The 25,233-nt window shown below is 45.6% G+C and overlaps 1 protein-coding gene across 1 annotated transcript in view; it reads right to left on the bottom strand.

Annotated features, from left to right (window-relative positions):
- The window catches only part of LAMA5 (laminin subunit alpha 5), a 189,477-nt gene that overhangs the window by 21,110 nt on the left and 143,134 nt on the right, over positions 1-25,233 (bottom strand). Inside the window, exons 43-64 of the mRNA XM_083744077.1 lie at positions 24,649-24,776; positions 24,015-24,095; positions 21,861-22,075; positions 20,687-20,787; positions 20,350-20,530; positions 19,719-19,862; positions 17,709-17,860; positions 17,501-17,611; positions 16,574-16,685; positions 15,034-15,204; positions 13,552-13,748; positions 11,534-11,650; positions 10,653-10,807; positions 8,254-8,395; positions 6,791-6,893; positions 6,383-6,496; positions 5,513-5,692; positions 3,896-4,038; positions 2,541-2,726; positions 2,056-2,192; positions 1,626-1,779; positions 484-617 (exon numbers count right to left, since the gene is read on the bottom strand). Of these exons, the coding sequence (XP_083600203.1) occupies positions 484-617; positions 1,626-1,779; positions 2,056-2,192; positions 2,541-2,726; positions 3,896-4,038; positions 5,513-5,692; positions 6,383-6,496; positions 6,791-6,893; positions 8,254-8,395; positions 10,653-10,807; positions 11,534-11,650; positions 13,552-13,748; positions 15,034-15,204; positions 16,574-16,685; positions 17,501-17,611; positions 17,709-17,860; positions 19,719-19,862; positions 20,350-20,530; positions 20,687-20,787; positions 21,861-22,075; positions 24,015-24,095; positions 24,649-24,776 (3,158 nt within the window). The remainder of the gene's footprint in view (positions 1-483; positions 618-1,625; positions 1,780-2,055; positions 2,193-2,540; positions 2,727-3,895; positions 4,039-5,512; positions 5,693-6,382; positions 6,497-6,790; positions 6,894-8,253; positions 8,396-10,652; positions 10,808-11,533; positions 11,651-13,551; positions 13,749-15,033; positions 15,205-16,573; positions 16,686-17,500; positions 17,612-17,708; positions 17,861-19,718; positions 19,863-20,349; positions 20,531-20,686; positions 20,788-21,860; positions 22,076-24,014; positions 24,096-24,648; positions 24,777-25,233) is intronic.

The raw sequence follows: 25,233 nt of genomic DNA, 5'->3' as shown, positions 1-25,233 counted from the left end.
CAGAATACCCCTCTGAGTAAGAATAAATAAAACGCCAGGGCACGACATGATGTAAGCAGCACAGTTCAAGAAAGTACAGGTTCCGTATGAAACAATCAAATAATTTAAGATCTCTGCGGGATCATGAAAATCTCAGAAACCTATTTTTAAAAGTAAGTTTTCTGGCCGTAGGAGCTGAGGGTGTGTAGATACATTCTGCTACAGGCTTTTTACTAGCTTGCTTGTTTACTTGAAAGGTGCAGCCAAAGCTTGTGCCTGAGTTCAGCAAACTGCCAGCATCTCTCAAGCAAATGAAGCCACATATCTTTAGGCTTTGTGGAAAGCGCAGGAGGTCTGAGCGGAGCATCCCCGCCTCTGCTCTCTCTGTGCTTAAGGCCTCTGAAACGTCTTCTGCAAACCCCACCTCATTCCTCCCCTCGCACTGCCCCAGCAAGCCACTGTCAAAGCAAAGAGGAGCGTGGGCTTGCTGTGGGCTCAGCTCACCTTGTGCATGGCCTCTGGGCGGCAGTGTCCAAGTGGAAGGTGCGCTGGAAGTTGTACAGGCTGACGACTTCTTCATTGAGAGAATCCATCTCTATGCAGCCTTTGTAGTTAGGGTAGCGCAGGGGTGCCGGAGGCTGTAGGTAAGAGAGGAAGCGTCTAGGTTCATGGCCAGGACTCTTCTGTTTCAATTTGGTGGGCTAGACCAGCAGCCCCACCAACCCCCTCCAGTATCCTGGGTATTCCAGTTGCTCCTTGGTTGCCTCCATCTCTACATGGACTCACTTCCCATTTAAGATGCCTAAACCCTTTGCGATTCTGCACTCCCAGCCTCCTCTTCCTGCAGGCTGCTGCCCCAAGCCTTGCCGGGCACGCGAGGCTTGCGGATAGCTTCCTGAAGCCTGGAGAGTGAGAGGGGTCGGTGCGCACCGACCCCCCTTGCTCTCCAGGCTTCAGCGAAAGCCTGCATTCGCCCCATAGGACGCACACACATTTCCCCTTCATTTTTGGAGGGGAAAAAGTGCGTCCTGTAGGGCGAAAAATACGGTACAATCAAGTAACCTGCCAGACAGGAGATAAACAACATTCAAAATTTCTGTTTTAGATCGCCTTTTTTGTGATGTAGGTATGATGTACCTGAGGGGTGGACTTAGGTTACACCCCTTCTGTGATGTATGTATGATGTTTCTGTGGGTGGTCTTGATCTACAGGGTGGCAATTTCAAAAGTCTTTATAAGGCCTAGCGTGCCATTTTAGCTGAAATATGAATTTATCTGGGAAGCGAGCCATACATTGTAGGGGGGAGTCTTTGCATCATTTAATCATTTTGTGCTGGAAATTAGGGGCATTTCATGCTTTCTATCAGGAAAACATGAACTTTCCCATTTGAGTAAACGGCAACAGTGTGTTCCCTGTGGAGTGTTGCACACATTTAAAACAGATGTTTTGATATACACCTGGCTATGTGCTTAGTATTGCTCAATGACGGTCCCTGCTGAAAACGTCATGTGCAACAGTAAAGGCTTGCCTGACCCAAACCACAAATGGCTGCTACTGGTGTTGGTGATCTGGTGTTACAATAACAGCAGAAAGAGCATCCCCACTCCATGTCCCCCTCCACTACTAGTCTGGCCATCCCCTCTCACCGTGAAGCTGGAGGGGTAGCCGCCCACGTACAAGACCACGTTCTGGGGCTTGAAGTTGAACAGTCCCTGCTCTCCTTTGGCAACGCTGTCACCTTTTGTCTCGTGCAACGTTTGCTTCTCCACCGTCACAGACATGTGCCCATACTGCAAAATCCTGCAAGGAAGGATGCAAGGAGATAGGATGAACAATGCAAAGAGCAGAGGCTAAATATAACAGGCGCAAAGGACACTTGCCAGGCCTCCCAGTGGAACAGCTCTGAATCCTAAATGCCAGAGCAAATTTCTTTTATTTCCCAAACAGAAATGTTTGGCCCAAGTCTTCTTACCCAACAAGCAATGTCCCACATTCTAAACAAAGAAAGACTGCATTAGAATGCTCTCTCTTTCTCTCTCACACACATTCATTTCTCCCACCTTCTCCCTTCCATACCTGTTGATGCTGACTGCTGCAAATTGCTCTCCAATTTCTTCATCAACAGATAAATGTGTTGGTTCCTCATCCCCCAGTCTGTAGACCCATTGAACCTTGCGGTCTTTCAGGATGACGCCCATGTAGTCACCAGTGCCCTAGATATGCACAATACAAGCACAAGTCACCAGGAATGCTTGACATCTCCTTGCCAAGGCCATCCCTTGGGCAACTCTCTTGGTGCTGGTTACGGACTGCGAAGCCAGCTTTGGATGTACAAACTCAAGAGTTTGCACAGCTTGCTGCTCACCTTAATCATTTCAACATACTTGTTATCGTATACCCGATGTGACTCTGTGCCAAAAAAATGGCTTTTTATCTGCATGCAGCATAGACACACCGCTATCAAGCAGTGACATCAGCATGCAAAGATGTTGTGCAATTGCTCTCCCCACCCCCAATGCCATGCTTCTCATATTCTCTCTCACAGAAGCAAATGTACTTACATTCCTGTGCCCCAGGTACAACACAAAGCGCCCCGGGTCATCTCCATTTTGACGCCTCTGCCTCGGTTTGGGCTCTGGATTCTGGATGTAGAATTTGAGGGAGGTGTAGGCAGCCAAATCCTGAAGGTTGCTGGGAGTCCGGATCTGCACACCTGAAGTTCCATTGAACTTCACTGGGACTTTGATCTAGAAGCCAAGAAATCAAACCAACAGAGGCTGACATTGTCTCCGAAGAAGGGATCCGAAAGATAGAATCTGTTGCACTTGAAATATTCAGCTATGTTTCACTCGGAGGAGACCCATTGAAATTAATGAACATGACCACTCAATAAGGCCCATTCAGGCCCAAAAGTAAGGTCTACCATTGAGGAAAATTTTCATTGATTACAACCCCTATCTCCATCCTATAAAACTTCACTGCATAAACTTCTTGCACTGAATGCCTGGCCATCCTGATAGGGTCAAAGCTTCTCCTGGTGGTTGGAATAAAAACTGTTTGGGGAAGGGAGAGCATGAGCATCAGTTGGCAGAGCATGAGACACTTAAGCTGAGGTTCAAGTTCCACATTGGGTGAAAGATTCCTGCACTTAAGGAGATTCACCAAATGAGCCTCGTGGTCCCTTCCAATTCTTTAAGTCAAATCCTTCACTGGCCCTGCAAAGAGCTGTTCTGGTTGAATGTTTTAAAATATCCAAGGACTGATGCAAGACACAAATGGGGGAACCCATGGCCCTCCAGATGACATTGGGCTCCAACTCTCCCATCAGACACCACCAAAAACATGGCTGATGGCAGCCACAGACCGCCAAACCCAGAGAGCCACAAGCTTCCTATTCCTGGCCAGTGAACCTACTTGGGCGCAAGGCAACATCTAAGCCAAGCTGGAACCTTCTCTTGTGGGTTTCTGGAACAAGGTAGGCAAAGGTAAAGGGACCCCTGACCATTAGGTCCAGTCATGGCCGACTCTGGGGTTGCGGCGCTCATCTCACTTTACTGGCCGAGGGAGCCGGCATACAGCTTCCGGATCATGTGGCCAGCATGACTAAGCTGCTTCTGGCGAACCAGAGCAGTGCATGGAAACACTGTTTACCTTCCCGCTGGAGCAGTACCTATTTATCTACTTGCACATTGACATGCTTTCGAACTGCTAGGTTGGCAGGAGCAGGGACCGAGCAATGGGAGCTCAACCTGTCGCAGGGATTTGAACCGCCGACCTTCTGATCGGCAAGTCCTAGGCTCTGTGGTTTAACCCACAGCGCCACCCGCGTCCTCTACAAGGTAGAGGTCTGCTTTTGAGCCCTGGAGTAGAAGCAAAGAGACTTATCGGCTGTCTCTCTGAGTCTCTGTGTCTGTACCTTACTGACGGCATTCCGGGCCAGCGAGATCAGCTGGCGCACCCGCAGGATATTGTCTGAAACAGTTGCGTTGTGGCTCCTTCTGTTCTCCAGACTGCTCAGCTTTCCCAGGAGCAATGGGAGGGTGCTCTCAAGGCTTGAGACTGGAAGGCAGGAAAGAAAACAAACCCAATGGGACAGCATGAGCTAGAGAACAGGCACAGGACTGGCGGCTGAGAGTAGAAAGGGAGTTCAAAGAAGGAGTAGACACATTTCTGGGAAGCAGGATATCGACACCTGAAAAGTAGGACCAACATAAGAACAGCCTGCTGGATTGGGACAGTGGCGGCTGCCTCACCTCAAAAAAGGGACTGTAGCTTGCAATCTTGCTGAGCTCCTGCTGAGCTACCGCTCTCAGCTTAATAGTAATAGTAATAGTAATTTATTATTTGTACCCCAACCATCTGGCTGGGTTTCCCCAGCCACTCTGGGCAGCTTCCAACAAAGATTAAAAATACATTAAAATGTCACACATTAAAAATTTCCCTCAACAGGGCTGCCTTCAGATTTCTTCTAAATGTCAGGTAGTTGTTTATCTCTTTGACATCTGATGGGAGGGCGTTCCACAGGGTGGGCGCCACTACCAAGAAGGCCCTCTGCCTGGTTCCCTGTAACTTGGCTTCTCGCAACAAGGGAACCACCAGAAGGCCCTCGGAGCTGGACCTCAGTGTCCGGGCAGAACAATGGGGGTGGAGACGCTCCTTCAGGTATACTGGGCCGAGGCCATTTAGGGCTTTAAAGGTCAGCACCAACACTTTGAATTGAATTAAATTTGAATTGTGAACCTGACCTGCACGTGCTTGTCTTACGTTTATAATTCAGGAGCTGAAGTAGAAAGTTATATCTTTGGAATTTTGACTGTCCAAATTGTCTTAAGCTCAGTGATAGCTGCTCTCCTGGAACAATGCTCTTAAAAGCAACCATGCCAGACTGTAAAAAGCGGACACAACCTCGTACAACACTGCAACCCCTTTTGCAAGCTCTCTTACTGCCATTTTTATTCCGGTCCTCTCTTAAACAAGATCCCCATTGAACTGTCAAGTCATTGCCACAGAGGCAACTGCAGAAAAATTACTGATTTCATTCCTGGCTGTAGACTCATATTAATTATGTGTTCTGACAATCTGACTGCCTGTCCCAATAGTCACCGACATATAATAAAGCAGGGCATAAGAGAAGCTGAAATTATTTACTGACTGGGAGAAAGAATATAGCAGGTGGTTAATTACCTAAATGGCCGGTGTCAAAAGGCCAGAAGGCAAAAAGGAGAACAATTTATTATATTTTTTTCACTTTTGCACTCTGTCAGAAAAAGAATTAACGGCACAAGACACACACAATTACAAATCAAGTACAAACAGTGGAACGGACAATGTGAAAAAGTGTACAGGAGGTAAGAAATGAAAGGAGTCTATTTGGCCTGTCACATTGGACATTGGACAGAAAAGCAAATAACAATAGTTAGAAATTCGTTCAGTTTGCTTTTCAATGGAGCCAAAGCATTTTGATCGTCTTCAAACCAGTCTCCACTTCACCCCCGAAAAAGTACAGATATATTTAAATGTGACTGTTTTGTACCTGTGTTCCTGGCATCTCGAACAGCTTGATTTAAATCGTTGCTTTTAAGGTCCCCATATTGTTCCTTCCATTCATCAAGATTCTTCTTCATATCACTCAGTCTACCTTCCATCCTAGCCACTGTTTCACTGGCCTCCGCAGCAGCGTCTTTCGCACTCTGGATGGCCTCTGAGGTGCCATCTTGCAAAGGAAGGAAGGTAAGTTGTAAACAAAGACAAGAGAAAGGAAGTTTTTAATGCTAAAGTTCTTAATGTTTAATGTATGTGTTCTATATGTCAATAAACAATTTTAATAAGGAAAAAAATGAAGTTTTTAACATTTAGGGAAAGTTTTTAATTTATTCTGTTTTTAATGTTCTGTTGAAAGCCGCCCAGAGTGGCTGGGGAAACCCAGCCAGATGGGTGGGGTAGAAATAATAAATTCTTAATTATTACAGAAGATAAGCCACAAACATCTGCACCAGTGCAGATTCATTTCAGCTTAAGAAAAGCAAATATATGAGTGGGCAAGCGTCACGTGGAAGAAGCCCACAGACTATTTCTGTGCCACACTAATGATAATAATAAATTCTGTTTCATTTAAACTGTTTGGTTGGGGTGGGGAATCATCAGACAGACGCCGGGATTTGGTTAATTTTGTAATTTCAGTGTTGTATCGTAAGGATATAAAGCAAAGGGCCTTGAATCAAGCACTGTTTGGCTTTGGGTGGTGGAAACTGGAACATGCATGCTCTAAAGTGACATGGATTTGCTAATATGTGCAGAACAATTAGTGCTAACAGCAGAAGAGGCCGCAGTGGGTTAGAGCGCCCAGAATGTTAAGAGGAGACTTCACAGGGGCGTTTATGAAGGGACTGAAACATGGACAAACCTTGGACCGTGTCCAGAGTGCTCTTCACCAACTGCAGCTGTTTCAGAAGTTGCTCCTTCTTTGTTTGCATGCCAGCCAATCTGTCCTTGGCCACCTGTAGTGCTCCCTTGATGTCTTGGATGAAAATAAACAAAGTTGCAGGGTTACAGATCTACAAATCAGGGTTGCTGAAACGAGGCGTCTCTACTCAATTGTGCTGCGGAAAAGGCCTGGTATAAATGAATCTCTGGGTCATGGACTTTTAAGTATAGGAACATAGGAAGCTGCCTTTTCCCTATTCAGACTATCAGTCCATTTAGCTCAATACTGGCAACACTGATTGGCAACAGCAGTCCAGGGTTTCAGACAAGAGGACAATAACTTCAATTTGTTATTGGTCAGTAAAGGGTCTGCTGATTTTTCTCTTACCTCCACTGAGCCTCCTCTGCTCCCTCTTCACAGCTTCTCCCAAGGCAGTACTGTTTTTCTTCATCTCTTTTGACATGGCCCCAAGATCATCTAAGATGACACTCTGCAAGCACAGAAGACAACTGTTCACACCTTGCCTGCCAAGTAACCCACAGAACATCTGGAACCCTTGGCTCACCTCTAACTTCCATTGGACTTCCCCTCATGGACCCTGGTCCATTTCCTCCCTGGTCTATGTCCCCACTATACCATGAGTCCCTAAGAGGTAAAGGTAAAGAACCCCTGGACGGTTAAGCCCAGTCAAAGGCAACTCTGGGGTTGAGGCGCTCATCTCACTTTCAGGCCGAGGGAGATGGCGTGTTTCCACAGACAGCTTTCCAGGTCATGTGGCCAGCATGACTAAGCCGCTTCTGGCACAACGGAACACCATGATGGAAACCAGAGCACATGGAAAGGTCATTTAAGTTAAGTTGTGGGTGAACATATCAGACGACACAGCGATTCTTCAATCAGCTCTTGTTTATTCACAGGCCAGAACAGAACTGAACTGAAGGGTTCAGCCAGCCTGCTTATATAGAGCTCCACTACAACACAACTTTTAACACTTTCTGTAACTATCCAATCACTGAACGTCACTTTCAATCCCTTATTTCCATATGTGGACCTGAGTGAAAACTATCTACAGTATCCCCCTGCTGGCCCAGGGTGAGAACTTCAGTACATAACAGTTCACCATCCTGCCACAGCGGTACTTATTTATCTACTGGCACTGGCATGCTTTCGAACTGCTAGGTTGGCAGGAGCTGGGGCAGAGCAATGGGAGCTCACCCTCTCGTGGGGATTCGAACTGCCGACCTTCTGACTGGCAAGCGCAAGAGGCTCAGTGGTTTAGACCACAGCGCCACCCACATCCCACACAAGTCTCTAACCTCTACACATGTTTGCAAATAGGACAGAATCCCTGTCACTGAGTGGCTGGTAGTTCTGCTAACTAAACTGAATGGAGCATTTCAAGTCCAATTCAATGTATTTATTGGTTAATGCAACTGCATGATTTCCTTGCATGATCTGGCTTTCCAGGCTAGGGCCAAGTGTATACGCAAAGCTCAGAAGAGTTCATAAACAGGCAGGAGCATGCCGGCTGCCAACAGCCCTCCCCAGGCAAGAGATGTCAGGTTGCCAGGTTCTTTCTCCCTTCGCCTGCCAACAAGCTCTGCAAACACAGCCGTCTGTCTGCAAGGCATCTGGGGAAAGGGAGCAAATCACATGAAAAGGAGCCAGCCCTCCTTGCCAGTCGCAGCTGCTGCACGAGGGAGCCTGGCGCAATCTTGGTTAAGCAGGTAAGCACAGAGCAGATGAGTGAAGGTGCCCTGTGTTCTCTGACACCAGTGTCCTTGCAGGTGCGCAAGCTGCAGCCAAGATTTCTCATGTCTGCTGGGGGGTGGGGAATAAGAGACTCATACCATCAAAGCTTCGCCGGCAGCATTATAAGCTTCATTGGCTGCTCGCTCCGCATTCCCCACTGCCTCAATGATGCTGGCGTAGGCGTTGGAGGCATTGACTGCCCGCTGGATGAATCCATCCTGGTTTGTGCCATGGATGATGCTGTTTTCGGAGGACAAATATGTAAATGGGAGGATGTCTGCCATTAGCCCTGCAGCTGAAGTCCACCTGCTGCATCAAGGCTGAGCGGTTCAAAGGTACTGTGGCCTGGAGTCCTTTCTACAGCCCTGGCCAGAGAACTGGTTAGCATCTTCAAACATGGCAGGATGGAACTTCCTGAACATCATTTCCATTCTCTTAGCGCTGCTGCGCCTTTAGAGCAGGGCTGAGGAACCCTACGACTGCTGAGATTTTTTCCTTTAAATACCCAGATAGAAAATAACTCATTACATGGTGAAGAATGAAAAGATTTAAGGGCCTCCTATATAAACTACCAAGTTACGAGAAACCAGAGGCCTTTCTCCTGGGCATAGTTGACCAATCGGTGTTAAAGAAGGATAGAACTTTCTTTATGTATGCCACAACAGCAGCAAGAATACTTATCGCAAAATATTGGAAGACACAAGATCTACCCACTTTGGAAGAATTGCAGATGAAAGTGATGGACTATATGGAATTGGCGGAAATGACCGGCAGGATTCGAGACCAGGGAGAAGAGTCAGTGGAGGAAGATTGGAAGAAATTTAAAGACTATTTACAGAGATATTGTAAGATTAAGGAATTTTAGAATAATGTTGGATTGAAACTAAGTGGTTTCTAGCTGTGATGGGTTAAAAGAATATGAAAAAATGGGTTTATATAAGTAAAAATCTAAGATTGTAATAATTTAAGAATAAGATTTGGGTAACAAAAAGAGGGAAAGAAATTGTTGAATTAATAATTTGATTTGGAATACAAAAAAGGGTGGTATGAGGAGGTCCGAGAAACAAGTAAATGAAAATTAAGAAGACGGAAAGAAGGATTGTTTTTAACAATTTTTGTTGGATTTTTCTGTTTTTTTTATTTTTTGTAATGTAAAATCTTTAATAAAAATTATTATATATTAAAAAAAAACTACCAAGTTGTGGGGCAGGTAGAGATGCGGTCACAATGGAACCAACCTTAAATTGTGCTCCTGCTTGTTCCTTGGGCAAGGAAGGCTTGCTGTCAGTGCTGATCAGCTGATTGGCACTGGCAGTAAGCCCTGGATGGATTGGCCATGCTACGGGGAGCTCCCAGCTGGGGACTTTGTAGTCCAGCCAATCCTTGCACAGAGCAGGCTTGCTGTATGTACCAATCAGCTAATCGGCACTTACAGCAAACGCTGCTGGGCTTGGGTCTTGCTGCTAATGCAAATCAAGAACGTTCCTTCTGCAGGCACCCACAGAGGAGGAAAATCAATAAGTGACTAACAGGTGGGCAGCCCCTGTCAAAATAGCCCGTTGGCCAGATCCTGTCCCTACTCCTGATGTAAGGGTAGAAAGAACACCTCTTCTTTTGAAAATAATAATAATAATAATAATAATAAATTTTATTTATATCCCGCCCTCCCCAGCCGAAGCCGGGCTCAGGGCGGCTAACAACACTAAAACAGTACAACATTATGAAACATTATAAAAATGAATTAAAATCAAAATTAATGGCAACCATAAACTAAAGTCTTGTAAAGATTGCCAAAGGAGGGAGTCAGGCTGTGCCCTGACCAAAGGCCAGGTGGAACAGCTCTGTCTTGCAGGCCCTGCGGAAAGATGTCAAGTCCTGCAGGGCCCTTGTCTCTTGTGACAGAGCGTTCCACCAGGTTGGAGCCGCAGCCGAAAAAGCCCTGGCTCTAGTGGAGGCCAGCCTAACCTCTCTGTGGCTTGGGACCTTCAAGGTGTTTTTATTTGAAGACCGTAGGTTCCTCTGTGGGGCATACCAGGAGAGGCGGTCCCGTAGGTGCGAGGGCCCTAGGCCGTATAGGGCTTTGAAGGTTAAAACCAGCACCTTAAAAATGAACACATATAAGGCTCAACTGTTGCCACATGGGTAATCAGGCATAGTACCACTTTTTCATATTATGCAACGGATCTAGGTAATACCGTATTTTTCTGTGTATAAGACAATTTTTTTTTATTAGGCAGGTGAGTGATTTTTGGCAATCCCCCCCCCAAAAAGCTTAACAGCTCTGGGCAATCTCCCCCTCCCCCATTTCCTTAATTTGGAGTCCCCCCAAAATAGGGGTCATCTTATACACGGAGGCTTGTTAAACACAGAAAAATACGGTATGCAGTATAAGCAAGTACTCTTAATCAACGTTATTAGAAGGAGACTCCCAGCACAGAAGTCCACGTGAGCTAGGAAATGAGAGCTCAAGGCCCAGCAACAAAGGAGGAGCCCTTACCTGGACAAGTTTCTTGCTAGCTCATCCAGAAGCTTTGCATGCTCTTCAGCTGCCTCAACGACTGGGATCTTGGTGCTGGCGAGAGAGTACTCCTTTGCCTTCTCTGACAAGGGGTATCTGGCACCATCCAGTTGGGCTGCTAACTTCTCAGATTCCTACAGGATAACAAGGGGCATTGGCCAGCATTCATTAACCTTGCAAGTCCTGCTTCTCCAATTCCTTCTTTCTCTGGCAGGAGATGGATTTCAGTAGGACTGGAGACCCTTCCCCCCCCCCCACTATCAAACATCTGAATGCCCTCCTCCACTCTGCTTGTTTTCAGTAAAAAAAAACAACCCACTGTGTGCAAATGGGTTTCACAGGGTGCATTGATGATATACCACTATTTTATCTTCCCAGGTGTTCCCCAAATGGTATCTAGAAACTGTTCAAAAACAATACACAGGAAGCAAACAAACTGGAATGCCTCGCTGGAGGCTAAGGTGCAAAAAACCCCAGCTTGCTGGAGCTATGTGGAAACTTAAGGACTCCTATAAAAGATATCCAAACATGAAAAATTTGACTTACTGCTGAACTGTGCAGGCAAGAGTAACCTGCTTGTCACAACCCAAAGGGAAAAGTAGGGAATGGGAGCTGGCTGGGATTGCCTCAAGAGGCAATCATCATTTTAGGAACAAAGTTTGTCCTGTAGTTCTTAAGAGGGCAGACACCATATTGGAGTTAGAGGATGTCTGCTCTTATTCTTCTGTCTGCTACAACACAATCATCTTGTCTGTCATATTTGCATCCTCTTCTCAGCCTAGCAAGCAGCAGCATCTTGAATCTCCTGCCCCCCCACACCTTTCAGACTTGCTGGGAAGCCTGAGTTTTGCACCACTCACCTCCTTGGCATTTTCTATTATCTGCAGGAAATCAGAGACCTGGGCAAGGGAATCTTCAGCCATGCGCAAGGTATCCCGGACAAGGCCAAACTGTTCTTGCAGTTCCTTGCTCTTTTGCTGTAATATAAAGATAGCCCCATAACATTGACTGCTGCAGCTTAACTTTAAAATCAAGAATCATTTTAACACTTTTCCTAAGGTTCTCATCACATGGCATAGAGTGGTTCTATAATGGCACACACTTCCCAGATTATCATGGATGCTTTAGCTGAGATTCCTGCATTGCAGGGTATTGGACCGGATAGCCCTTGGGGTACAATTCCAGCTCTGCAATTCCATGATTCTCACCCCCTTGTTTCAGGATGCAGAACCAGCCTAGCCCCAGAACACCTTTCCTCTCAAGTCCCTACACTGAATTGATGCATAATGCAGTCTTCCTTGGAAATGTCATGAGCCAAGAGTTTCCACACCAAACTGGCACATCTATTTGTTCGTAATTAACAGAGGTCACATAAAACTTCCATGAGCATGTGACCGACAGACACAGTTAATTTCCTCTAATGTGCCACCTGTGCCATTTCAGGCCTGTGACAGTCCTTAGAATGTTGTAAGAAAACGACGCCGGATAATTCGAATCTCAATTTGCACCTGACCTACAATTTCTTCACTCGAATCACATTTTTAAAACAGATTTTTCTCTCCTATGAGGGGGGAAATTGCATTTGCACGTCCTGACAAGTCTCCCTCTCACTCGCTGAATTACCTGTGAGATGGCCAAGTCGCCTCAGAGTGCTAACCTCAAAACATTAAAAACTAGCACCATGGAGTCATGACTTTTAAAAGACATGGCAGGCAGAAATCCAACCTGCATTTGGAAAGCCAACTGAGAGGCCTCAGGAAGCAAAGTTACACTTTGCTGGTGCAGACAGAGTTCCATTGAGCAGCTAAGCAGGGTGGATTTGATTTAAATCAAATCAATTTAAATCACGATTTAAATCACTAGTCAGTAAGCCTTGATTTAAATCATTATTATTTTTTACAGAAAGACTCATTCTTGCTCAATCTTAATATTTACAACCAGATGAAGGTTTCATTTTTTTGATTAATAAATTTTCAGAGTCACTTTTACAGTTATATAAAAAATTACTGATTTGGTTATACTATTAGAAATACATAGACAGATAATTATGAGATTATTGTGAGGTTTAATAGGTTAACTGTTTATATTTGGACAACTTTTCTGCTGTACTTTATTGGAAGGCAAAAAATAATAATTTCCTGAATAACAATTTAAACAATTTATTTAACTAAAACAATAACCCTATAGCAAATGTATCCATGTTTGTTAACTGATGTTGTTAAACTTTTTTTTTAAATAAAAACTTAAACTGAGTTTTAGCACACATGAAAAACTTAAATCCTCATTTCCTGATGAATAGCCTTTGGACTATAATGTAACTTAAACAGAAAACTATATTTAGAAATATTTTTCCTCCAAAAGCACTTTATTTTAAAAATCTGATTTAATTTTAAAAAATCCAATTTAAATTTTAAAAATCTGATTTATTTTATTTTATTTTATTTTAAATCATTGATTTTTATCCACCCTGCTGCTAAGTCATGGTGTGATTCAAAGAAAGGCATTATGACCGACTGAGAGGGGAGGAAACAAAAAGCTACTGCCAACATTTGCCCTCTGCTCTTTGAAAACTATGTGTTTTCCCCATTTGCTGAAAGAATTCCCAAATCTGCTAGCCCTCTTTTGCAGCCTGAAAATGGAACCTGTGGATGCAGTACAGCATTTTTAGTCCAGTACTGAAAGGTGCATTTGGTTGTCACTGGCTGAGTATGGGGAAAGGATAGGGTATCCCCTGCAGTGGTTTCCCATTGAGTGGCTTATCAATGCATCTCTTTCTGCCACCAATGCTAGAATACAGAACCCCCTTGTATGTGGCAGTCCCTCTGAAATTCCCTCTGGCAGAGCGGCTCCCTCAGCACTTCCAGCTCCCTCCTTGTACCTGGGTCTCCTCCAGGTGATTACGATTTAGGCTATTGAGGTCCTCTGTCTGACGGGTTTTATTCACAGCTTCGTTCAGAGCATCTCGCAGGTCCATCAGTTCTGAACTGTACTGATCCAACTGGCCGTTGATTTGGTTCAGCAGTTCTTGGTTGGACTCCAACTTGTTGAAGAGCTCGGTTTTCACACGGTCCAGCACTGGCAGAACAAGAGCTCAAAAAAGTTAAAACTGTTCAGTGTCTACTAGTCTTGCACAGGCCACAGGGAAGGCACCGCAGGTGCTGTTTAAAGTACGAAAATAAATTTTGAAGAGCTCCAAATTGAGTGGGTGCAGGGATTGGCGTGCAAAGCCACAGACAATTTGGGACCATGAACCTTAACAGGTCATCTCGTCACCTAAAATTAGATACACTTTCAGGTGCCATCCTATTAGAAGGCCTTGTCGGAGAGAATCTCCGCTACGCCAAGCTGATAAAGCTCATCTTCCTGAATCGCCCTCCGATGTGATTAATGACCTGAGCCTTTGATGAGGCTGCAGGCACATTCTCATTCAGCAGAGAATCAAAACAGCACACGGAAGTGATGAGATTTATGGCTACATCGCTATGCTTTATTCTCTAGCTACGCAGACAGAAAAGAAAAATACATCCTCTCTCTGTGAGAGCAGAGAGCAACTGGAAAACAAAGGAACAGGAAACCAGTAACGTCCTGTCTTCCGCGAGACTGCCAACAGCCTGGAATGTGTGGAATGCAAAACAGAGTCTTGTGACTCCAATGCACTGCACAGTGGCAAACAGAAACTAACAGCCTGTTCCAAGCAATGCCAGAATCGGGTCTTTAGTGTGGCAGCACCTGCTCTTTGGAACTCCCACTGAATGTCAGATTGCCTATCAATTCTCTACTGTCTTTTCAGCACCTGCTAAAGACAACAAGGCTTCTAAATGAAAACCTTTATCCCAGCTGGGACCTGTAGTACAGGCTTCCTCAACCTCGGCCCTCCAGATGTTTTTGGCCTACAACTCCCATGATCCCTAGCTAGCAGGACCAGTGGTCAGGGATGATGGGAATTGTAGTCTCAAAACATTTGGAAGGCAGAGGTTGAGGAAACCTGCTGTAGTAGATTTAAGCTGATTTTAGGTATGTGCTGTGAAAAAGCAACCTATATTAAAAAGTTAAAGCAACAGCATATATAAAACTTATATATGCAACAGCATATATAAAAACTTATATGTATGCAGTTACTTTAACTGTTTTTAACATAGGTTGCTTTTTCACACATGCTCTTATTACAATGCAAATCACTCTGGGATGCCTCATGGGAAGTGATTCATGCTGAAACAATATTATTATTATTATTAACAACAACAACAACAACAATAATAATAGTAACAACCAGGAATTCACAAGAGACCTTGGCACTCCCAAAGCACACACAAACACATATACAGACACACTCCTTGTTTGCCATTAATACTATACTCACATTTACGGGCTTCATCGTGTTCCTCATTGGCCGTTGCTCTTTGGAAACTAAAATCCGTGGCCTTCATGTGCCTCAGCATTGCATCGACCTCAGCCAACTTCTGCCGGAACTCCTCTGTGGTGGTGGTGGTGGCATTTGTGGCAGCAAAGATTTGCATCTGGCATACAATTTCTAGACAAAAAGCCACACAGTTTCGTTTCGTATTTTTAATGAAGCCAATGAGTAAACCTGGTCCTTTTATACACAACCAATGAAAAGCACTTTCATATTATTCTGACCCATTTGTTTCAGGATGCTTTATATGGGTTTATCTTCCCTACCATCGGCTCGCTTTCCTCTGGGTCACTTCCCCTATTCCTGTTCCTTGAGATTTGTTTCGACTGTTGATAACGTTATGTTTTAAATTGTTGCAACCTGCCATGAGACCTGCTGTTTAAGGGTGGGTAATCATAGAATCAAGGAACTGCAGAGTTGGAAGAGACCACAAGGGTCATCTAGTCCAACCCCCTCAATTCAGGAATCATTTCCCCAACATGGAGCTTGAACCCATTACCTTGAGATTAAGAGTCTCATGCTCTACCACTTGAGCTACCCCTGCTGATTAAATAATAATAATTTAAATATAATTCTAGCAATAAGGAAAGTGGCTCCGACATGCCTAGGTGCCATTTAAAGCAGGGGGAACTTGGAATCCTTCAGATTAGCCATATTGATTTGCATGCTGTTGGTGGATTTTTGTCATTATCTTGTTGTGCTGTGTATGTGATAAAGGGGAGCCATACGGGGGTGAAGGCATCTTCCTCTATTTGTCCCCGTGTCAGTTTCAGTTTATTGGTTAATTTTTCTAGCAGGGCTGTTTCCCATACTATTTGGTACCATTGGTCCATGCTTACTCCTGACAGGTCTCTCCAGTGTCTGGTTATGATGTTTCTGGCTGCTGAAAGTAGGTGGGTTATGAGTTCTTTGTGGTGTAGATGGGTATTGTTGTCTTGGAAGATGTTTAGTAGGGCCAATTCTGGGGTGATTTCTAATGCTTGCTTAGTTATTTTACATATTCCTCGTATGGCTGTTGTCCAGAATAGTTGGATTTTGGGACACTCCCACCACATGTGGAGGTATGTGCCTATGGAGATGCACCCTCTCCAGCATTTTGGTGAGGTTCCTGGGCATATTAGCGCTAGTTTTCTTGGTGTTAGATACCACCTGTAGGTGAGTTTCAGAGTGAGTTCTTTTCTTTTTGTTGATATGAATTTAAAGGGTGGTTTAGACCACATTCTGGGTGGAATCCTTCAGATGTTGCTTATCGACATTTCCCATCATCTCTGACCACTGGCTATGTTGGCGGTGGATGATGGGAGCTGCAGTTCAGCAATGCAGAATGCCACCAGTTCCCAACCCGCCTTTTAAAGGATACTCAAATCTCAAACGGTATTGACAGACAGACAGACAGACAGACAGACAGACACACACACACACACACACACAATGCAAGTGATGTCTTTCCAAATCAGGAATGCTAAAAGCTACAGCCGTGCCTCACCATCAAGTTTGTACCGAATGTTAGTGATATCTAGAACAAGGTTCTCTGCATGCTGGTAGTTCTCTTCTGTGCCATCTGTGACTAGGTTTGCTTTTCTGTGGGTCATTGTTGCCTAAAAGCAGAAACAAAAACAAAAGGCTGGTTTAGAGGAGGTCCAGAAAGACTCAAGGAAGTGGGCAATGTCAACAACACGGGGTGGGGGGCAGGATTGCAGCTTTTGGGGTCTTTGGCCAAAAAGCAACCAGCCTTTATTTGCTTGATATGCTTCTCCTCTTCTAAAGGCTGTATTATTATTTATTGTTGTTGTTGTTGTTGTTGTTGTTGTTGTTTTTAAAGTATTTACAGGCCGCCCTTCTCATAAAACATCAAATTGGTGTTCAGCAAGATAAAAACTTCTTCTTTTATATAGAAACCATTAAAAGCAATAGAGAGAAATAATTAAAACAACTGGCTACTCAAGAAAATTTCAAATAACTGCATTGGTCTCTGGGCAAAAAAAGCTGTCAAGGAATGCCCAGTCACTGTCAACATCGCCCTTACTGCGGCTTGTCCATCTGATACAAAGTGAAAAGAGGCACCCACGCCAACTGTACAAACTGTGGTGTTTTCTGAGTGCAAGCGACACGGTCCTCCTCAAATCCCTGGAAGTATTACTAAACTAATGCTGCACTTCTGGTGCTGTGAAATGAGAAAATAAGAACAAGGCATGCAGAAAAGCAGGACAGAGACCTACTGGGACAACAAAGGGTGATGGCACGTAAAGAAAGGAGGAATTCTAGTGAGGACACAGCCAAGGTCCTCTGGACAGGAACCATTTCATTTCACTTGCGTTCCACAGAACAGCAGGCAGACTTCTGGTATAATATGTAACTTTTGTAGTACTAGACATGGGAAGATAAAGGGGGGAAAAACACAAAAACGTCACACCTTGTGTTGAAGTGCATTCAGATCCTGAACAAAGTCTGTGTTCTCCTCTTCCAACTCATCGGTCTGCTGCTTAGCCCTGTTTAGGGATCTCTGATAGTCACGGAGATGGTTCTGTAAGGAGGAAAAGAAAAAGAGGACTGAAACTGGAATCCAAAAACCCTACAGAAAAACTAGGTAAGAGTAATAAGTAGTGTAACACTCCACATACAGTGATGGCTTGCATAGAACCATTGATGCTATGCAGACGGGCCCATGCGATGGAGGTAGAGTTGAGGCTCGTCAGCTGATTCCTGAGCGCAGGAAAAGCATTTCCAATCTCCTCAAGGTCTTCCAGTAAAAGCAGCACGCAGCTGTCGCAAGCTGTTGATGGGAGAGGGAAGTTAAATGCACAGCTCTCAGATAATGCCTGTAACGAAACTGTAAGACTAGTCTAGATGTGAGTGCCTAGCTAGGGTAGACCTATGTTTCAGCAGTCCCAGATAGAATCAGAATCACGGAATTGTAGAGTTGGAAGGGACCACAAGAGCCATCTAGCCCTGAGATGCAGGATTCCTACCCACAGCTGTCCTTGGGTGGGCTTGAACCACCAACCTTCTGATTAACAGTCAGACACAATGACCCACTGTGCCACAGGGGGGCAGCCAAGAAAAAAAGGCCATATTATTAGATCATCCAGACTGACAGCCTACATACATATATCTGCCCAATCATTTTTACAACCCACTCGTAAAACTTTAGATTTTCATAAAGCAGTTGGTCCCAAAAGTCAGACAAGTATCTACTTTGGTCAACCGATATAAAATAGTTAGAAGATGCAATTCCCAGCAACACATTGTGGTGGGCTGCCCCCCCCCCCCAGCATGTGGTTTTCGTTCAAGACACGGCCCAACATCATGATGTGATTTTGAGCTGATATATAGCTGCCAATAACCACAGTGCCAAGTTTGCACTGTATCGGATGTTAATAAATTTGTATAAATTTATCTGCTTGCCAAATCAAAGCCACATGTGAATGATATGATAGGGCCTTTACTATGGGCCAAAGAAAGATGAATGAATCTTTCTGCTTAGAATGCTAAACACACAAATTTGCAAAAACTGTTCTCCCTAACTTATCCTAAACATCAGAATGAAACAAGAAAACTAAGGAAACCCAGGAGAAAAAGAAGAAAACTTTGAAAAATACAGGTTCAGCACCTTTTGACTAAGAGAGATGTCATGGATGGCTGCAAAAAGCCATTGGCTTAGCAGCTGAGCTGTTACATAAACTTTGCAAATATTCAATAAAAACACAATCCCGTCAGTACACCAGTCTAGGGACCAGGTGAAGCTGTCGGTGGGAAACGGAACGGCAGTACTATCACAATAATTGTGTGTTTATATATGAGAGAGGTACATTAATAGAGTGCAAGAGAGTGAATGGGACTCTGCTTGAGAGAGAGAATGAATGGGAAATGGACACACAAGGTATTATAAAAACAAAAAGCACATCTACAGGCGTTTGTGAGTTGCCACTTGCTTTTATGTAATCTAGCAAGTGATTAAATCTCTAAGGGACTGTGCACTTTATTTATGAAGGAACAATTAAAACAGCTGTAAGGCTACTGCTAGGTGATTTATTAGTAGTAAAAAGAAACCTATTGAGGGTTGACTGCAGGCTAGAAGAATGTGAATACCGTGAATCACTAGAATAACGTGGAGAAAACTGACAAACACCCGGGTTCAAACTAATTTGATTTGGCTAATGCCCCCGGCAGCCTATTTTGAAAAACTAAAGCAGCCACATGCTGCATACAAGTCATATGCCTTGCACGAATGCCCTATAGCTTTGCACTTAGCCAACTACTGTGAATCTTGACATTTTTGTTGTCTGGTAGTGGTATGCTTTGGTTTGAATCATATGAGCTCATATGGAGTGTCTTTGCTTTAAGACAGGCAGGTTGGAATCTATGCCTTTTGGGGTCCCAAGTTATGCCAGCTTTTCCTCCACCCACTCCCCCCCCCCAGCCCCAACCCCCCAGACAACCACCACCACCACAAGCAAAAGATCCATGTAGCATTCCCCAATAACCTCCCAATTCCTTGCAAGGCAAAGTTTTGAAATTTTGTAGCATCAGTGCCATCCAGTACAGAGACACTTGCAAAAAGAAGCAGGCTTGCTGAGCTGATAACGCCAAAGAACATGGACAGGGAACTGAGCAAAGCAAACAAGACTAGCCTTCGCATCTCATGCTGTCTGGGCCATCCACCACAGGGATCTCGTGCTTCTTAATACAGGTGCTGCACTGCTTCCCCGTCAGGCCGTTGGAGCAGGTGCATTCTCCAGTCCGGGGGTTACAAGAGCCTCCTTTGCACTGGCATTCTGTAAAGAGAATAGGAGAAGCCAGGGCAACCTTAAACAAGATGCACTCATGAAGTCACATCCTTCTCTCCCATATTATGCAGAGTGGGGTGACGACCACATCCACTCATCGCCATTGGATGAGGGTCAAACCCTTCACATAAACATGAATTGAAAAGGCACAGAAGAAGAAGAGTTTGGACTTGATATCCCGCCTTTCACTCTCTTAAGGAGTCTCAAAGCGGCTTCCAATCTCCTTTCCCTTCCTCCCCCACGACAAACACTCTGTGAGGTGAGTGAGGCTGAGAGACTTCAGAGAAGTGTGACTGGCCCAAGGTCACCCAGCAGCTGCATGTGGAGGAGTGAGGAAACGAACCCGGCTCACCAGACGGTTTATATAGTTATGTATGTGTTTGCCTTGTACATTTATGGACATTTATTTTATATTTGAGACTTTGGAATTCTTATAACATTAGTGGATGCTTAACAGTGACTGAAACAGACTCACTTGAGCAGCCGTTTGTGTTGAGCCCCCAGTAGCCAGGAGAGCACTGCTGACAACGGGAACCACTAACACCGGGACTGCAATTACACTGGCCATTGTGGGCATGGCAATCCGCGCTCACGGCTCCAATATCACAGTTGCAGCTCTGGCAGCCTGAGCATGTTTCGAAGCCATAGTGCCCTTCCTAAAGGGGGGGAAAGACGCAGAGTTAAGATTCCAGCTCATAAGAGGCAGGCAAAACCCTGCTCACTTCGCCAGGGCTTGCTCCACTTTTGATATGACACTTTCTGCCCAATAGGACATGAAACTGATCTTAGACTGAAAACTCAATTCATTTTACCTGACAGCGGTCACAGTGCTGCCCGGTCACTCCAGGTTTACAGTGACACTTGCCAGTCCTTGAATCACATGATTCCGTCCCACAGGGCATACAGCTGCATTCTACAAGGGGAAGAAGAAGAAAATATTTTTTAAAGGATTTTTTTTTTAAAAAAATAAAGTCTACTTGTATTGAAAATACAAAAAAAACAACAAAAACAAAAACAAATACAACCCCAAATAATTTTATAACAGGCAACACACAGCAGTAGAAATATTTAGAAATAAAATTATGAACTAAGCGTTTATTTTCATTCATAGTTTGCCTTTACTTGAAAGATTCAAGGCAAGCAAAAATGTATTTCAAAAAGGACAGTCACATAATTTAGGGGGCATTTCTATGTTGCAGATTAGTAAAAGGTAAAGGTAAAGGGACCCCTGACCATTAGGTCCAGTCGTGACTGACTCTGGGGTTGAGGCGCTCATCTTGCTTTATTGACCGAGGGAGCCGGCATGCAGCTTCTAGGTCATGTGGCCAGCATGACTAAGCCGCTTCTGGCAAACCAGAGCAGCACACGGAAACGCCGTTTACCTTCCCGCCAGAGCGGTACCTATTTATCTACTTGCACTTTGATGTGCTTTCGAACTGCTAGGTTGGCAGGAGCTGCGACCGAGCTCACCCCGTTGTGGGGATTCGAACCGCCGACCTTCTGATCGGCAAGTCCTAGGCTCTGTGGTTTAACCCACAGCGTCACCCGCGTCCCTTAGTATAACAGATTAGTATAACAGTATACTAATACTGTATACTAGTATAACAGTACTAATACTGTATACTAGTATAACAGTAGAAAAAGACTGCATGCTAAAGATCAGGCTTCCTCAACCTCGGCCCTCCAGATGTTTCGAGACTACAATTCCCATCATCCCTGACCACTGGTCCTGCTGGCTAGGGATCATGGGAGCTGTAGGACAAAAACATCTGGAGAGGAAGCCTGCTAAAGACAATCTGCTAAAGACAATTGAAGGGGGAGCATATTTTGTTTCAAAGTAATTCAGCTGTGGAATGAGATATTAGAAATCAGTCCAATTTTCTACGGTTCTGTGTGTGAGAATGCACTTCTGCCTAATGCTTGCTTCCGAAACCCACACAGGTACCCAGGAGTACAGCTAGTTACCAGCTCTGGGGGCACACCTACCAGTGCAGTTCTTTGCCAGCACGGCATCTCCATAAAAACCGGGGGCACACACTTCGCAGCGGGGCCCTGCCGTGTTGTACATGCACCCTGTGCAGAATCCTGTCAACGGGTCACAGTCGCTGAACAGCATGTTGGGGTCGGCGTTCCCACTGCAGTCACAAGGCTGGCAGGAGCTGCCAATCACTAGAGGGTTTCCATAGTAACCCGGAGCACACCTTTGGAAGGAGAAAGGAAGGGCTCAGGGAGCTGCAATCCATGCATTCGCACTGCGGTTGCCTGAGGTCGCTGCTCCTCTGCTCAGTGAAACACTGAACCAGTGGCGTAGCGTGGGGGGTGCAGGGGGGGCCGGCCGCACCGGGCGCAACATCTGGGGGTTAGGGTTAGGGGGCGCAAATCCACAGGTTAGGGGGCACAAATTACTTGCCTTGCCCCGGGTGCTGACAACCCATGCTATGCCACTGCACTGAACTGGTGGTCGGTAGGTAAGTGGTAGCCCCTTCCCATCCCTATTGTGTCTCTGCGTGCCCCTCTGTCAGGAGCCGGAGCCAAGTGCAGGTCAGCAATAAAAAAACAAGGTGTCAGTGAAGTTAATTCTTTATTCCAAGAAGCCAAAACAGTGCAGGCCTAGTGATCCTACCAACTCTTCCCAGTAAGTCTTGCTCCATTGAGGCCGTTGCAAAGACTGAAGGTCCCCACCTTCCCAACACTTTCTAAGGCAGGCACCCCCAAACTTGGCCCTCCAGCTGTTTTGGGACTACAATTCCCATCATCCCTGACCACTGGTCCTGTTAGCTAGGGATGATGGGAGTTGTAGTCCCAAGACAGCTGGAGAGTTAAGTTTGGGGGTGCCTGCTCTAAGGCTCCTCCTCTCCAAGGTCTGTCCCAAGCAGTTGCAAACTGCATCTGTGCACAACCAATCGCTGCTCTTTTCATTTCTCTGTGGGTTCTAGGAGACTGAGGGGGGTGGGAGCTGGTTGCAGCAGGAGGGGGAAACTCTCTGGATTCTTCAACGACCTGTCTCAACTCTGCCTCTTGGTCAATCTCCTCTCCAGCTTCAGCCTCAGAATCTGAATTGATCTCTGTCACAGCCTGTTCCAGCTCACCAAACTCTGTTACCTTTTCCGATTCAGGCACAATGGGTTCTCCTTTACTGGAGAGCACATGTTGTGGTGGGAGCAACCATGACATCCCCTGTTTCTGGGTGGGTTAGTTTGGATGGCCACGAATTTGATTGGACACCTTCAATTGTTGCTGGGGGAAATCGGTTGTTGCAATTTTATTTGATTGATGGGGGTGCTATATAGGTCCCTTTGCGCAGCGTTGAGCTTCCTCTTTTCGCTGCGCACATCGGATTACCCACCCACCCTCCCTTTATTTAGGGTTTGTTCGAGCTGACCTCCCTATGCCTGTCATGGAGTCGTCTGCTTTTGGGGCAGGGGCTTGGTAGGAATGTTACCATTTGGCTGATTGGCTGGTGCCATTTGGGTTTTGCCTACTGCATAGCAAATCGTCACAACTTGTAAGGTTGCAGTTAGGCACTGGTTAATTTTTGGTTGGTGGAGGGGATGTCGTTGGCTGTGCCTGCCCCTCCAACGCTGCTGCTGCAAGGGTATTCCATTAAAGGAATCCAGGGGCTCGCCATGCTTTTGTCCGAATCCCTGGCAAAGGGCTAGGGCCACGCAAGAGCCCTGGGAGCATTTGGGGAGAGGTGAGAGCCTGGCACCCAGCTTTATTCTCTCCCCAAAATTGTTTACCCTTACTGACTTCCGCAGGGGTGCAGTTGTCAGTTCTGTTCCTACTTCCAAGTTGTAGCCTAACCAATGCCTAAGCAACCACTCACATACTGTAATTCAATAAAGTCGTGGCCAAAATTATGCCAAAAACCAAAACAAAAATGATGTGTGAACCGTGTTTTTATTCGGGGGTGTCTTGGGGGTCCTTGACATGCAACTCCTCCTCCCAGTCTGCTCCTTCTTCTCCCTCTGACCACTCATTGTTATTGTCCCACCACCAATCCCCTGGCTCTGAGCCTTCTTCTCCTGGGGGTTCCCCACTCCTTTGCACCTAGCCAGTCCATGACACCCTCAGGATCCGGATTACATTGTTCCAGGCAACCCGAGCCAAGAGATCCATGACCCCCAAGTTGCTATTTACCGTTCACATGAGACTCCCGCATAGCCAGGCTTGCACAGACACTGAGTAGCCAAGCCTCTGTGGACACATCCAATGGCGAAACTGAGGTGGAAAAGGAGAGAAAAGCTGTCAACATTCCCCAAGAGCGATGCAGCCAGGACGTAGTAAAACTTGGTCACCGAAAAGCTTTTACAAAAACAAATGAGATCTGAAAGGGCGCATGAGGCCAAGGGTCTGCAAGAAACAAGGAACCTTATAAAGCCACATTCAAAACGGATTCAGAAAAGGCACAGGAAACAATACTCCTCAGTTCAAGATGCTGAGGGTAGGCAGGGAAATGGCATGCCTGAATGCAGCTGCAAATCAAATTCTGGTTAGTTTAAAAGCCCAGCTCAAAGTCTGATAGTGTCTTCTTTTGAAATGGACCAGAGCTTGTTTTAGAGCAAGTTCCCAAGTAATGTGAGGCAAAGATCCAGCGCAACTGAACCTAATCTTGGCAGTTCTCTTCCCAGCTGTACAGGAGGAGGCATAGAGATAGGGGAGCATTACTTAGCTTGGCCTCAACCGAGGCTTGTCTGTGTTTAGCAGCGCATTCAAACACAGCCAACACGAGGCAGAAAATGTAAGAGTGGAAAGTTTTGCAAGAGAGACTCACTTGTTAGACCCAACCGAAAGGGGGCAGGGGCACCCGATGCACCGCAGAGGCCCATCAAGTGAAGAGTTCCCCACAAAACCATCTTTGCAGCTTTCGCAGTGATCTCCCTCTGTGTTGTGCTGGCAGTTCTGCACAGAGAAGAAATGAAACTCGAATGACATATTCCACAGTTAGCTTTTGTCCTCCTGGCTTCCTTGACCAAATCTGGCTGTGCCTTTACAATTTACATAGATGGTCTGCTGACGGAATGTCTCACATCAGGCAGACTTGTTTTTCTGACAGACCGACAGATGTCAACCATTTAGAGCAGGGGTGAGGAGCCCCTGGACCACAGGCCAAATTTGGCACATTAGGCCTCCCACTGCTTGGCCATTATCTCTCCCTGCTGGGCCAAAAAGGCGCCCCACCCCTGATGAAGAGCAGGGGGAGACGACTTATAACCAAAGTTAACTGAATGGCAACACAGAGGGCTAAAGGTAAAGGGACCCCTGACCATTAGGTCCAGTCGTGGCCGACTCTGGGGTTGCGGCGCTCATCTCACTTTATTGGCCGAGGGAGCCAGCGTACAGCTTCCGGGTCATGTGG

This window comes from Podarcis gaigeae (assembly GCF_964106915.1).
Source record: "Podarcis gaigeae genome assembly, chromosome: 6".
NCBI classification, from domain to species: domain Eukaryota; kingdom Metazoa; phylum Chordata; class Lepidosauria; order Squamata; family Lacertidae; genus Podarcis; species Podarcis gaigeae.
The sequence above is the reverse complement of the archived record's forward strand: the minus strand, read 5'-3'. Positions and strand labels throughout refer to the sequence as shown.